The following is a 13,901-nucleotide window of genomic DNA, read 5'->3' on the forward strand; positions in this document are numbered from 1 at the left end:
CCTGGCTGTATCTACCTACTTGGCTGTATCTACCTACCTGGCTGTATCTACCTACTTGGCTGTATCTACCTACTTGGCTGTATCTACCTACCCGGCTGTATCTACCTACCTAGCTGTATCTACCTACTTGGCTGTATCTACCTACTTGGCTGTATCTACCTACCTGGCTGTATCTACCTACTTGGCTGTATCTACCTACTTGGCTGTATCTACCTACCTGGCTGTATCTACCTACCTAGCTGTATCTACCTACCTGGCTGTATCTACCTACCCGGCTGTATCTACCTACTTGGCTGTATCTACCTACCCGGCTGTATCTACCTACCCGGCTGTATCTACCTACCCGGCTGTATCTGCCTACCCGGCTGTATCTGCCTACCCGGCTGTATCTCCCTACCCGGCTGTATCTACCTACCCGGCTGTATCTACCTACCCGGCTGTATCTACCTACCCGGCTGTATCTACCTACCCGGCTGTATCTACCTACCCGGCTGTATCTACCTACCCGGCTGTATCTACCTACCCGGCTGTATCTACCTACCCGGCTGTATCTACCTACCCGGCTGTATCTACCTACCCGGCTGTATCTACCTACCCGGCTGTATCTACCTACCCGGCTGTATCTACCTACCCGGCTGTATCTACCTACCCGGCTGTATCTACCTACCCGGCTGTATCTACCTACCCGGCTGTATCTACCTACCCGGCTGTATCTACCTACCCGGCTGTATCTACCTACCTGGCTGTATCTACCTACCCGGCTGTATCTACCTACCCGGCTGTATCTACCTACCCGGCTGTATCTACCTACCCGGCTGTATCTACCTACCCGGCTGTATCTACCTGCCCGGCTGTATCTACCTGCCCGGCTGTATCTACCTGCCCGGCTGTATCTACCTGCCCGGCTGTATCTACCTGCCCGGCTGTATCTACCTGCCCGGCTGTATCTACCTGCCCGGCTGTATCTACCTACCCGGCTGTATCTACCTACCCGGCTGTATCTACCTACCCGGCTGTATCTACCTACCCGGCTGTATCTACCTACCGGGCTGTATCTACCTACCGGGCTGTATCTGCCTACCGGCTGTATCTGCCTACCCGGCTGTATCTGCCTACCCGGCTGTATCTGCCTACCCGGCTGTATCTGCCTACCCGGCTGTATCTGCCTACCCGGCTGTATCTGCCTACCCGGCTGTATCTGCCTACCCGGCTGTATCTGCCTACCCGGCTGTATCTCCCTACCCGGCTGTATCTCCCTACCCGGCTGTATCTCCCTACCCGGCTGTATCTCCCTACCCGGCTGTATCTCCCTACCCGGCTGTATCTCCCTACCCGGCTGTATCTCCCTACCCGGCTGTATCTCCCTACCCGGCTGTATCTCCCTACCCGGCTGTATCTCCCTACCCGGCTGTATCTCCCTACCCGGCTGTATCTCCCTACCCGGCTGTATCTCCCTACCCGGCTGTATCTCCCTACCCGGCTGTATCTACCTACCCGGCTGTATCTACCTACCCGGCTGTATCTACCTACCCGGCTGTATCTACCTACCCGGCTGTATCTACCTACCCGGCTGTATCTACCTACCCGGCTGTATCTACCTACCCGGCTGTATCTACCTACCCGGCTGTATCTACCTACCCGGCTGTATCTACCTACCCGGCTGTATCTACCTACCCGGCTGTATCTACCTACCCGGCTGTATCTACCTACCCGGCTGTATCTACCTACCCGGCTGTATCTACCTACCCGGCTGTATCTACCTACCCGGCTGTATCTACCTACCCGGCTGTATCTACCTACCCGGCTGTATCTACCTACCCGGCTGTATCTACCTACCCGGCTGTATCTACCTACCCGGCTGTATCTACCTACCTGGCTGTATCTACCTACCTAGCTGTATCTACCTACATGTCTATATTTAAAATGGGAAGTCCCTTTGTGACAGCAATTATGTTCTTCTGTCTGTGATAACACAGCAGTGCCCTCACTGGGAGAGGGTGTAATTACAGTGTGACAAGTTTATGATTAAGATTCAAAAACAACTTCTTCCCCACTGTTAACAGACTCCTGAATGACCATCTTATGGACTGAACTGAACTCTCTTTACATCTTCACTATAGTTTTTCATTTTAGAAAACATTTTATTGAAGCATTCGAAACAACAGAGCGGTCCGACACACACAACAACATCACCAGAACGTACCCAACACCCCCCGACCTACCTCCTGACTGCCCGTATATTAGATTCCCTATACCTATTCTACAATGCCATGCCCCCCCGCCTTCCGCTGACGGTCAGTTTTCCTTAAAGAAGTCGATGAACGGCTGCCACCTCCGAGCGAACCCCTGAATTGAACCTCTTAAAGCAAACTTAATCTCCAGCCTGAGAAACCGTGTAATGTCATTGACCCACACCCCCGACTTTGGAGGCTCCGAGTCCCTCCATCCCAGCAACATCCTTCTCCAGGCCACCAGGGAGGCAAAGGCCAAAACATCGGCCTCTCTCCCCTCCTGGGCTCCCGGATCCTCCGACACCCCAAATATTGTCATCTCTGGACTCGGAGTCACCCTCCTGACCAGAACCTCTAACATGACATCTGAGAATCCCTGCCAGAATCCCCTCAACTTCGGACACACCCAAAACATGTGTACATGATTCGCCGGATTTCTCCCGCACCGCCCACATCTGTCCTCCACCTCCTCAAAAAACCTACTCATCCGGGCCATAGTCATATGAGCCCTGTGGACCACCTTGAACTGGATCAGGCTGAGCGTGGCACACAACGAGGATGAATTGACTCCTCAAGCCCTTTTCCCATATTCCGACTTCCAATTCCCCTTCCAAACTCTTACCCCCACTTCCTTTTCACCTCCCCAATTGGAACCCCTTCCCACTCCATCAATTCCTTATATATTTCCGAGACCCTCCCCTCCCCAACCCCTGTTTTAGACATCACCTTATCCTGTAATCCCCTTGGAAGGAGGCGAAGGATGCTTGGAATCTGCCATCGGACAAAGTCCCTTACCTGTAGGTACCAAAATCCGTTCCCACCCAGCAACTCAAACTCCTCCTCTAATCTCTCCAGGCTCGGATAACCCTCTTCAATGAAGAGATCACCAAATCTCTCAATCCCTTCCCGCTGCCACCTCACAAAGCCCCCGTCCACCCCTCCCGGAACAAAACGGTGGTTGTCACAGATCGGTGACCTCACCGACGCCCCCTCCAGTCTCATGTGTTGCCTCCATTTCCCCTACACCCTCAGGGCTGCCACTACCACTGGGCTTGTGGAGTACTGAGCCGGCGAGAACGGCAGAGGTGCTGTTAACAAAGCCTCCAAACTCGCACCCTTATAGGATGCCGCCTCCGCTAGCTCCCACACTGACCCCTCCCCAACTACCCATTTTCTAACCATCGATATATTCGCCGCCCAGTAATAATTAATAAAATTCAGAAGGGCCAAGCCCCCCATCCCGTGCCACCGTTCCAAAAGGACCTTCCTCACCCTCGAGGCCTTACAGGCCCATACGAAACCCGAGATCACCGCGTTCATCTTCCTGAAAAATGCCATAGGGATAAAAATTGGAAGACATTGAAACACAAACCGCAATCCCGGGAGGATTCTGACCTTCACAGTCTGTACCCTCCCCGCCAATGACAGCGGGAACACGTCCCACCTGCGGAGGTCCCCTTGCATTTGCTCAACCGCCCGTCCCAAATTTAACTTATGGAGCTGACCCCAGTCCCTTGCCACCTGAATCCCCAGGTACCTAAAACTCCTTCCCACCACTTTAAACGGTAACTCCCTCAGTCTCCTCTCCTGCCCCCGTGCCTGAATCGCCTCTTACCCATGTTTACTCCGTAGCCCGAGAACTGACCAAATTCCTCCAATATCTCCATGATTCCAGCCATCCACCCCAACGGGTCTGTTATGTAAAGGAGCATGTCGTCCGCGTAGAGTGAAACCCGATGCTCCAACCCCCCATCTATCTCACTTTGCCCCACCAGATATTCAATGACCTAAGCACCATTGCCAAGGGCTCCATGGTCAAGGCAAACAGTAGTGGGGAGAATGGACACCCCTGTCTTGTCCCCCTACGCAAACTAAAATATTCTGACCGGACCCAGTTGGTCCTTACATTCGCCAGAGGTGCCTGATATAACAGCTGGACCCAGTCAACGAATCCCTGCCCAAACCCAAACCTTCCCAGGATATCCCACAGGTGCTTCCACTCGACCTGATCAAAGGCCTTTTCTGCATCCATGGCTACCACCACCTCGACCTCGCGCCCTTCCGCTGGCATCATTATCGCATTTAAGAGCCGTCTAATGTTGGACGTCAGGTGACGTCCCTTCGCAAACCCCATCTGGCCCTCCCCTATCACCTCCGGGACACAGTCCTCTCTGTGCATGGCCAAGATCTTTGCCAGCAATTTTGCATCCACATTTAAAAGGGAGATCGGCCTATACGATCCACAGTTCTCTGGATCCTTATCCCCCTTCAGAATAAGGGAAATCAATGCCCGCGCTAACGTTGGGGGAAGCACTCCCAGCTCCTTGGACTCACTAAAAGCCTTTACCAGGAGCAGCCCCAGCAGCTTTTTGTAGAACTGGACTGGGTATCCGTCAGGTCCCGGGGCCTTACCCGATTGCATCGCCCCCAATCCCGATTGGGCCTCCAAGCCTTCCACCAACTCCGGGGGTCCGATTTGTATAGTCTACTATAAAATTCCCAAACCACATCATTCACTCCCGCCGGATCCACAACCACCTTCCCCCCCCCCCCCCGTATCCTTTACTTTCCCAATTTACATCTTCTCCTGTTGTAGCACTCTGCTCCGTATGCTTCACCCGATGTCTATGACTGTGTATTTATTACATGTCCTATGCTTTTCATGTATGGAACAATCTGCCTGGATGTACACAGAATAATACTTTTCACTGTACCTCGGTAGACGTGACAATAAATCTAAATCTTATGAAAACAGTTTCTATTACAAATATGACATAAACATTTACAATGGAAAAAATTGACAGGGCATGCATACCAGGGCAAAACCTTTGATTTATATGACACGCTTCAGAAGAGGCACTATTATAATTATAAAGTAAAACGGATTGACATAAAACAGTGTATTTGTGTAACTTTCTTGATGCATAGACAGTGGATGTGGGTTCACACCCCTCCTTACCCCATTATGAAGCTAATTTCTTTCTTCTGCTGTACTGTCGCAGAGCTGGTTTTGTACAATTTTAGGACTGTGTTATTTGTAGCTATGAGTGAAAACACGGTTGCGCTCCCCATGCAATCACCAAGGTGGTAGGAGGAAAACCAGATGGACCTTGGTCCTTTTTTTTGTGTAACAATTCCTATATTCCACCCCTAGAATGGCAAAGTGTGCTCAAGAGTTGGGAATTAGAGTTTATTTGGCATTTTTTGGCATGTCATTAGTTAATTATTCTGGTTAATTTGACAGGCTGGAATTCCTATGGTATGGAAGAAATCTAGGCGTACAGACTGACAATACATTACCTGAGGACATAAGGATGACTTGCCAACAGTTTTCTCAATATCATAAGCATCAATGTGCCAGAGATATTGTCAAAGAAAGGAGGTATGAGTTTCTATTAGCATGACACATGCATTGTGCTATTCAATGCTTGGTATTGGCAATCCATTGCATTTTCTTAATTTGCTTGGATTCTTAATAGTTTTGTTTCAATCTGAAACACTGAATTTATTTCCGAAGATTTACTAATACTCCACTAATACTTATTCTTAAAGACTTTTGATATTATTTAAATTCACAGCAATATTTTCATTGCTGTAAAACATTTGCTCTACAATATTTTTCACTTGAGTATGGCACAAATTAATGAGGTAGCATTATTTGTACAGGAAACTTTTAAATATATATTATTGTATTGAAAACAGTAGTTTTAATTAATGAGGATACAATGCTTAAAATTTGGGGGAACTTTTTTGAGCGATTTGTACGTGTTGCACTTTTGAAATATGTTAGGCGGGAGTCTCCGGCCTCTCAGCCGTGTGTTTCTCGGCAGCGCACCGTTCGCTGGCGGCAGGATGCTCTGCTCCCACTGCTGTCAGTGGGAATTCCCATTGAAGCCACCCCATGCTGCTGGGAAACCCATGGGCGGAGGTTCACTGCCAGCAGCATCGGAGAATCCCGCCGCCAGCAAACAGCTGGAGAATTCCAGACGTTTTCTCTACAGAAACACATTCCTTTTTTTAAAATAAATTTAGGGTACCCAATTATTTTTTCCAATTAAGGGGCAATTTAGCATGGCCAATCCACCTACTCTGCACATCTTTGGGTTGTGGGGGCGAAACCCACGCAGACACGGGGAGAATGTGCAAACTCCTAACGGACAGTGACCCAAGGCCGGGATTTGAACCCAGGTCCTCAGCGCCGTAGGCAGCAATGCTAACCACTGTGCCACCGTGCTGCCCCAGAAACACATTCCTGTGTTTATTAAAACATTTTGCTTTCCACAGATGTTTTTTGTGTAGATCTTGATTCACCTTCAGAATTGCTGATTGGGTGAATGATTTTGGTTTGCAACCTGGATGAATGATTTGCATTGTATAGTGCTTGCATTGAATGTTGCATGTTTGAAGCAGAATTAAGATACAAAATTGTGCTCGAAGCGTTAATAAATGTTAATCTCAGATAATATATTTATATCAGCTATCAGTGATAAATATGTTTGGTTAGGTTAGTCTGAACAGAATAGCACTTCAATTTTGCTAAAATCACTTGTCACATGACAGTGCCTCACACAAGATTTATGTGTGAGGTGGTCGGAGGTTTGTTCCAGTGGGAAGGGCCGAGATGAATTCTACCCCAGCGAGGGCAAGATCCAGATCACACAAACAGAGAAAATCAGGTGGACTCACAATCGGTCCAACGCCTGGCACGGAGCCCGATTTGTGCGATGTATTCATTGTGCCCCGATCTGCGCAATGGAGTTGCTGATTCATACCCCAGATCTGGAGATAACTTAAATACGCAAGAGGGTTTTGGTAGCTGACTGACTGAGGCAGGGTTGGATATTATTGAGGTGGAAGTAGGCGGGTAGACAAAGAAAATATAAGGGGACAATTTTCAGCCCGAGATCGCTATCAGAGAAACGGTGACATGGGTGGAAAATCCAGAGAGAATCACTTTTCCTGACTTTTCCCGCCCCTTAGAACATAGAACGATACAGCGCAGTACAGGCCCTTCGGCCCACGATGCTGCACCGACATGGGAAGTCAAAAACTAAAGGCTATCTAACCTACACTGTGCCATTATCATCCATATGCTTATCCAATAAACTTTTAAATGCCCTCAATGTTGGCGAGTTCACTACTGTTGCAGGTAGGGCATTCCACGGCCTCACCACTCTTTGCGTAAAAAACCCACCTCTGACCTCTGTCCTATATCTATTACCCCTCAATTTAAGGCTATGTCCCCTCGTGCTAGCCACCTCCATCCGTGGGAGAAGGCTCTCACTGTCCACCCTATCTAACCCTCTGATCATTTTGTATGCCTCTATTAAGTCACATCTTAACCTTCTTCTCTCTAACGAAAACAACCTCAAGTCCATCAGCCTTTCCTCATAAGATTTTCCCTCCATACCAGGCAACATCCTGGTAAATCTCCTCTGCACCCGTTCCAAAGCTTCCACGTCCTTCCTATAATGAGGCGACCAGAACTGTATGCAATACTCCAAATGCGGCCGTACCAGAGTTTTGTACAGCTGCAACATGACCTCATGGCTCCGGAACTCAATCCCTCTACCAATAAAGGCCAACACACCATAGGCCTTCTTCACAACCCTATCAACCTGGGTGGCAACTTTCAGGGATCTATGTACATGGACACCGAGATCCCTCTGCTCATCCACACTGCGAAGAATTTTACCATTAGCCAAATATTCCGCATTCCTGTTATTCTTTCCAAAGTGAATCACCTCACACTTCTCTACATTAAACTCCATTTGCCACCTCTCAGCCCAGCTCTGCAGCTTATCTATGTCCCTCTGTAACCTGCAACATCCTTCCACACTGTCTACAACTCCACCGACTTTAGTGTCGTCTGCAAATTTACTCACCCAACCTTCTGTGCCCTCCTCTAGGTCATTTATAAAAATGACAAACAGCAACGGCCCCAGAACAGATCCTTGTGGTACGCCACTCGTAACTGAACTCCATTCTGAACATTTATCATCAACCACCACCCTCTGTCTTCTTTCAACTAGCCAATTTCTGATCCACATCTCTAAATCACCCTCAATCCCCAGCCTCCGTATTTTCTGCAATAGACGACCGTGGGGAACCTTATCAAACGCTTTACTGAAATCCATATACACCACATCAACTGCTCTACCCTCGTCTACCTGTTCAGTCACCTTCTCAAAGAACTTGATAAGGTTTGTGAGGCATGACCTACCCTTCACAAAACCATGCTGACTATCCCTAATCATATTATTCCTATCTAGATGATTATAAATCGTATCTCTTATAATCCTCTCCAAGACTTTACCCACAACAGACGTGAGGCTCACCGGCCTATAGTTACCGGGGTTATCTCTACTCCCCTTCTTGAACAAAGGGACCACATTTGCTATCCTCCAGTCCTCTGGCACTATTCCTGTAGCCAATGATGACATAAAAATCACAGCCAAAGGCTCAGCAATCTCTTCCCTGGCTTCCCAGAGAATCCTCGGATAAATCCCATCAGGCCCCGGGGACTTATCTATTTTCACCTTGTCCAGAATTGCCAACACTTCTTCCCTACGCACCTCAATGCCATCTATTCTAAAAGCCTGGGTCTCAGCATTCTCCTCCACAACATTATCTTTTTCCTGAGTGAATACTGACGAAAAGTATTCATTTAGTATCTCGCTTATCTCCTCAGCCTCCACACACAACTTCCCACCACTGTCCTTGACTGGCCCTACTCTTACCCTAGTCATTCTTTTATTCCTGACATACCTATAGAAAGCTTTTGGGTTTTCCTTGATCCTACCTGCCAAAGACTTCTCATGTCCCCTCCTTGCTCGTCTTAGCTCTCTCTTTAGATCCTTCCTCGCTTCCTTGTAACTATCAAGCGCCCCAACTGAAACTTCACGCCTCATCTTCACATAGGCCTCCTTCTTCCTCTTAACAAGAGATTCCACTTCTTTGGTAAACCATGGTTCCCTCGCTCGACCCCTTCCTCCCTGCCTGACTGGTACGTACTTATCAAGAACATGCAATAGCTGTTCCTTGAACAAGCTCCACATATCCAGTGTGCCCAACCCTTGCAGCCTACTTCTCCAACCTACATATCCTTGCCGGCAACATCTCCAGGTTCACACTCACAAAGGATGGGATCCTCATATTATTAATGGGACACCCCACCACATGATCCACTCTCACTAAATATTCATTGCTCGCTGACATGATGTCACCGTGGCGAGGTTTACAACAGGTTTGACAAAATGAGAAACAGTCAGGGGATCCCTCGGGGATGTAAAGGCAACTATAACCCCTAAAGGGAGAGGGACATGCCCAGGCGGGCCCTTGTGGGAGCCCCAATTGGGGGTGGGGGGGAACGGGCTCTTGAGGGGTAAACTAGTAGGCATGGGAAGGAGCAGGCACTGAGGGTGGAGGACCCCAACGATTCTTCCATGGCTGTGGGGAGCGCCCACTGATTGTCTGGGGAGGGGAGTGGGGCCCGCTTCAAAGATGGCACCCCGATCTCTTTGAAGCCAGGTGTAAGCTTTATCAAGTCCCATCCTGCCAGAGTGACAGTATAAATCTCGCCCGCTCATTTTTTTTATTTAAGAGAAAACAAGTCTGTGCAAATGGAGAGTTACACACCAGTCTTCAGACAGAGCCTGACACTTTGCCAAATTCTGGTACGATTCTGCTCAAGGGGTCGGAAGCTCAGCTAGGGACCAAATAGAGCTGAGATTGTGAACAATTGAGTTCAGTCTAAAGATGGTAGACCGAGGGATAGGCTAAGGGATCAGTGAACAATGGCTTGGTCTTCCCAATCCAAGTCTGGATGCTGGACAAGTAGTTGGACAACAGTGGCCACGCGAGGTGCTGCTAAGGTAGAGCTGGGTGTTGTTCGTGTGGGTGTGGAAGTGGAATTTTGTGTATGAATTTTGCGTAATGCCAAGATATTTTTTGGTTGAACCTGGCTGCAGAGAGTTGATTTTGGACATCTGTTGGTTTACAATTAGTCTTATTTCCTACCATCCCACCGCTTTCTACTGTTTTTGGTGTTTCCTTTCCTGTGAAACAGTGATGTGAAACTTGCAGACCAAGTGGATGAATCATTCCTTTGACACAGGTGTGGTGCAGAAACCTTCGTAGATGTCTTCCAGGGCTGTGATCTGGTGGACTGGTTGATTCAAGTTGGTCTGGCTCATGACCGAGGTGAAGCTGTTAAGTATGGAGACGGATTGCTGGAAGGTGGTATCATTCAGCACATTACAAATGAATATACATTTGAGGATAAACCTTTGTACTATCGCATGGCGCGGATGAATGAAGCATGATTTGTACTACCATTCGAGCAGCTTTAAATCCAGAGATGAAATGTGCGATTTTCCTCATTGCTGTAAAATGTATTGGACATTTTAAAATTTCTGTCTTTTAAAAAAATGTTTGTACTGTTAACCAAAGAATTTGAAATCCCCATTTACTAAATAAAGTGGTTAAATTTGCTCCTAACTTTTACTAAGATTTAAAACCCATGCAGCATTAATGTATAGAAAGTGATGTTTTATCTATGGAAATGTAAAATGTGACTCATTCTGTAGTGGCAAAGTAGAGAGCGGTTTTAGGGTTTACCTTGCACCATATTGCAAGCATATTTAAACCAAATTTAGGTACTGCATTGAAGTAATGAGTTAACATTTTATGTTCTGTACCTGGGGAACAGAAAAACTAACAACGTTTGCAGCAAATGGGTGCTCATAATGGAGCTGGATACTTGTATTTAAAAAGCCTCAACCTTCCATGTATCATCACTATGATATTGAACATTTGATATTTCCACTTAACTTTAATAAGAAAACTAATACATGGAAAGAAAAGCAATGGCTAAAACAGGGTAAAAAATATCACAGACTACACGTTGTAGGAGCCTGTTTCTTTTAAAATAAATTTCGAGAACCCAATTTTTTTTCCAAATAAAGGGCAACTTAGTGTGGCTAATCCACCTACCCTGTGTTGTGGGGGCAAGACTCACACAGACACGGGGAGAACGTGCAAACTCCACACGGACAGTGTCCCAGGGCCAGGATCAAACCCGGGTCCTCAGTGGCGTGAGGCAGCAGTGCTATCCACTGCGCCGCCATGCCGCCCAAAGATTCTCATTTCAGAATGTGCCCTCACGTCAGCATTGCCGTGAGGCAGCAGTGCTAACTGCTGGGCCACCGTGCCGCCCGTACGAGTCTGTTAAACAAATGCAAATCACATTCATAACAAATCCAGCAGTCTGTACATGGATCTTCACCGGGTATGCTGACATTCACATAACTAAATGTTAAAAACTGCACTTTAAGGTAAAAGGTGCACTTTTAAATTCAGTATAAAACAAACAGAAAAGGCCAAGTGAAAGCTGAATCGTTTATTTATATTTATCCAAAGTATCTGTTTAACACTGAATTGTGTAAGATCAAAAAATATCTGGTAGATTATAAATGATTGTTAACCTATTTCTTTTATTCTTAATTGTAGCTATATGGTAATAAAAATAATGAAAAGGAGTGTCATTTGTTGGAATGTAAAATCCTGGTATTGTGACAAATATTTTGATATGTTTAAAGGTGTCCCTGAGTCTTGTACAAATAAAGAAATAAAACTTTTTTTAAATACTCGAGTGTCTAAAATATTGAGTACTTTTAATAGATTTTGAATAGTAGGCATATGGCTGAACGTAATAACTCATGCTCGATTTGTCTTCATTATTATTTAATATTACCTGCCTTGTGTTAAGAACCTAAATTAATTAAGATTATTGATCTTGCATTTGGGTATCTTTTGTAGAATATGCAATTTTTGACAAGTAGTTGCAGGTTAATAATTTAAGTGGTCACATTATAATGTCTGTTTCGTATATACCTGAATAAAGTTCCAGTGGTATATGTGCATTTAATGAAATTGCTCAGAAAGATAGTTTTGGATTTTAAATTTGTTTGCTTAAAACCCATTCTTTAGAACACATTTTCCACACATTGGTGTCATTGATCCAGGCCTGGAACATGACCTGGGAAAATGACATGGTACGTTACTGCTTTTTATGACATCTTCTGACATACACCCCGTGATACACAAGTAATAATAATAATCGCTTATTGTCACAAGTAGGCTTCAATGAAAAGCCCCTAGTCGCCACATTCCGGCACCTGTTCGGGAAGGCCGGTACAGGAATTTAACCCGTGCTGCTGCCTTGTTCTGCATTACAAGCCAGCTGTTTATCCCACTGTGCTAAACCAGCCCCTACAACTGCCATTCTCACTGACAGTGAACCCCTGAGGTAGGTTTCCCAGCGGTGGGGAAACGCATAGAATGGGAAACCTCATGAACAGGGGCGGGACCAGAAGAAACTGCCCCCAGCTAATGGCAGAATTCCATCGCCAGAAAACGTGCTGCGAAGGGTGTGGGAAATCCCAGCCCACATTTTCCTTTTGAGAGTTTAAATTTGTTGTATTCTTTTATTTATTAACAACATATTTTAATAAGTTAATTAATAACATTTCATCCATTGGACCCACTTTCTATGATGCTGCATTGGCTGTAGGCGTACTCCTGCCAATGGATAATGATAGACTGACTGAAATCATTTTATACTTAGTTTTCAGAGACCCTCACCGGACACATCTGACTAAAGTGGTCAATCTACCTTAATTTGGGGCATTGGTTTGCCTGCAATAATCAGGCACATCAACTGAGTTGGCATCCCTCAAAGAAATGAAATGAATCATGAAACTAACTTAGAATTGGACAAACTGCTGATTTGCCCTAAGAGATCAGTGTTCTCATTCAGTCTCCTGTTCGTTGATTTGGGTGCCATCAGCAAAACTACCAGGCGGGATGTCACTTCATCAGAACAGGTGCTGCCCAAATCAGAGGAAATCTATTATAGGAGGTGACGTGTAGATCAGGAGGGAAAGGATAGGTCTATTGTAATAAAGAAACAAAATAATTTAAGTATATGCAATGTGCTCCAAACAAATAAGGCTGCTCTATGCTCACCTGTTGGATTCTCAGGGTCTCAATCCTGAATGACACCATTCATGTGTCCATTTTATCTTGTGTGGCAGGAATGGTGGGTGCTCAGTCTTAATCTGCTGCTTGAGCACAGCTGATTGAATACAACAGCTGTAGCGGATCAGATATGCTTGAGGTTAAGCAAGTGGGAGAAAAGAAATCAAGCTGTGATATCATAGGAAGACAGAATTGATTGGCTGCTGAGTATTGTAGCCTTGTGTCCCTATTTCCAATGCCTGGGTGTTAGTCTAAGCGTATGAGAAATTATTTTGTTTTAAGAAAACAGAGGTTGAGTTAAAACATTTAAGTGAACTTCCCTATATTTGAGTGAGTTAGCAGAAGAAAGCAACTGTTGAGTTTTTCCTTTCTGGAGAAGTGTTATTATTTAATAGACAGAGGAATGGTGGGACAGCCATTCAGTGATAATCTTGACCCTAGCACCAGAGAGGCAACATACTGTCCTGGATTCACATCTATGGCCACAAAAAGCACACCTCTTGAGTGCACATCCTCTTCCACAAGGGAACGCAGGGTGCTTCCCATTTCTTGATGACCATTTGTAGGAAGGGTTGTTAGCTGCCCGAGCTCTGGGTTTTGGAGCTTGAACAACAGCTGGCAGTACATTGG

At 46.2% G+C, this 13,901-nt stretch overlaps 1 protein-coding gene across 4 annotated transcripts in view; it reads left to right on the top strand.

Annotated features, from left to right (window-relative positions):
* The window catches only part of gpr155a (G protein-coupled receptor 155a), a 102,297-nt gene extending 90,419 nt beyond the window's left edge, over positions 1-11,878 (top strand). For 3 of the 4 annotated variants that reach the window (XM_038789376.1, XM_038789377.1, XM_038789378.1), the window contains exons 15-16: positions 5,476-5,613; positions 10,348-11,878. In XM_038789376.1, coding sequence (XP_038645304.1) covers positions 5,476-5,613; positions 10,348-10,555 — 346 coding nt within the window. In that variant the 3' untranslated portion in view covers positions 10,556-11,878. Of the gene's footprint in view, positions 1-5,475; positions 5,614-10,299 lie in introns of all 4 variants that reach the window. The other variant, XM_038789379.1, reaches the window with a different exon arrangement.
* Positions 11,879-13,901: the final 2,023 nt, after the last annotated feature.

The sequence above is a fragment of the Scyliorhinus canicula genome, chromosome 2, assembly GCF_902713615.1.
Source record: "Scyliorhinus canicula chromosome 2, sScyCan1.1, whole genome shotgun sequence".
Classification (NCBI taxonomy): domain Eukaryota; kingdom Metazoa; phylum Chordata; class Chondrichthyes; order Carcharhiniformes; family Scyliorhinidae; genus Scyliorhinus; species Scyliorhinus canicula.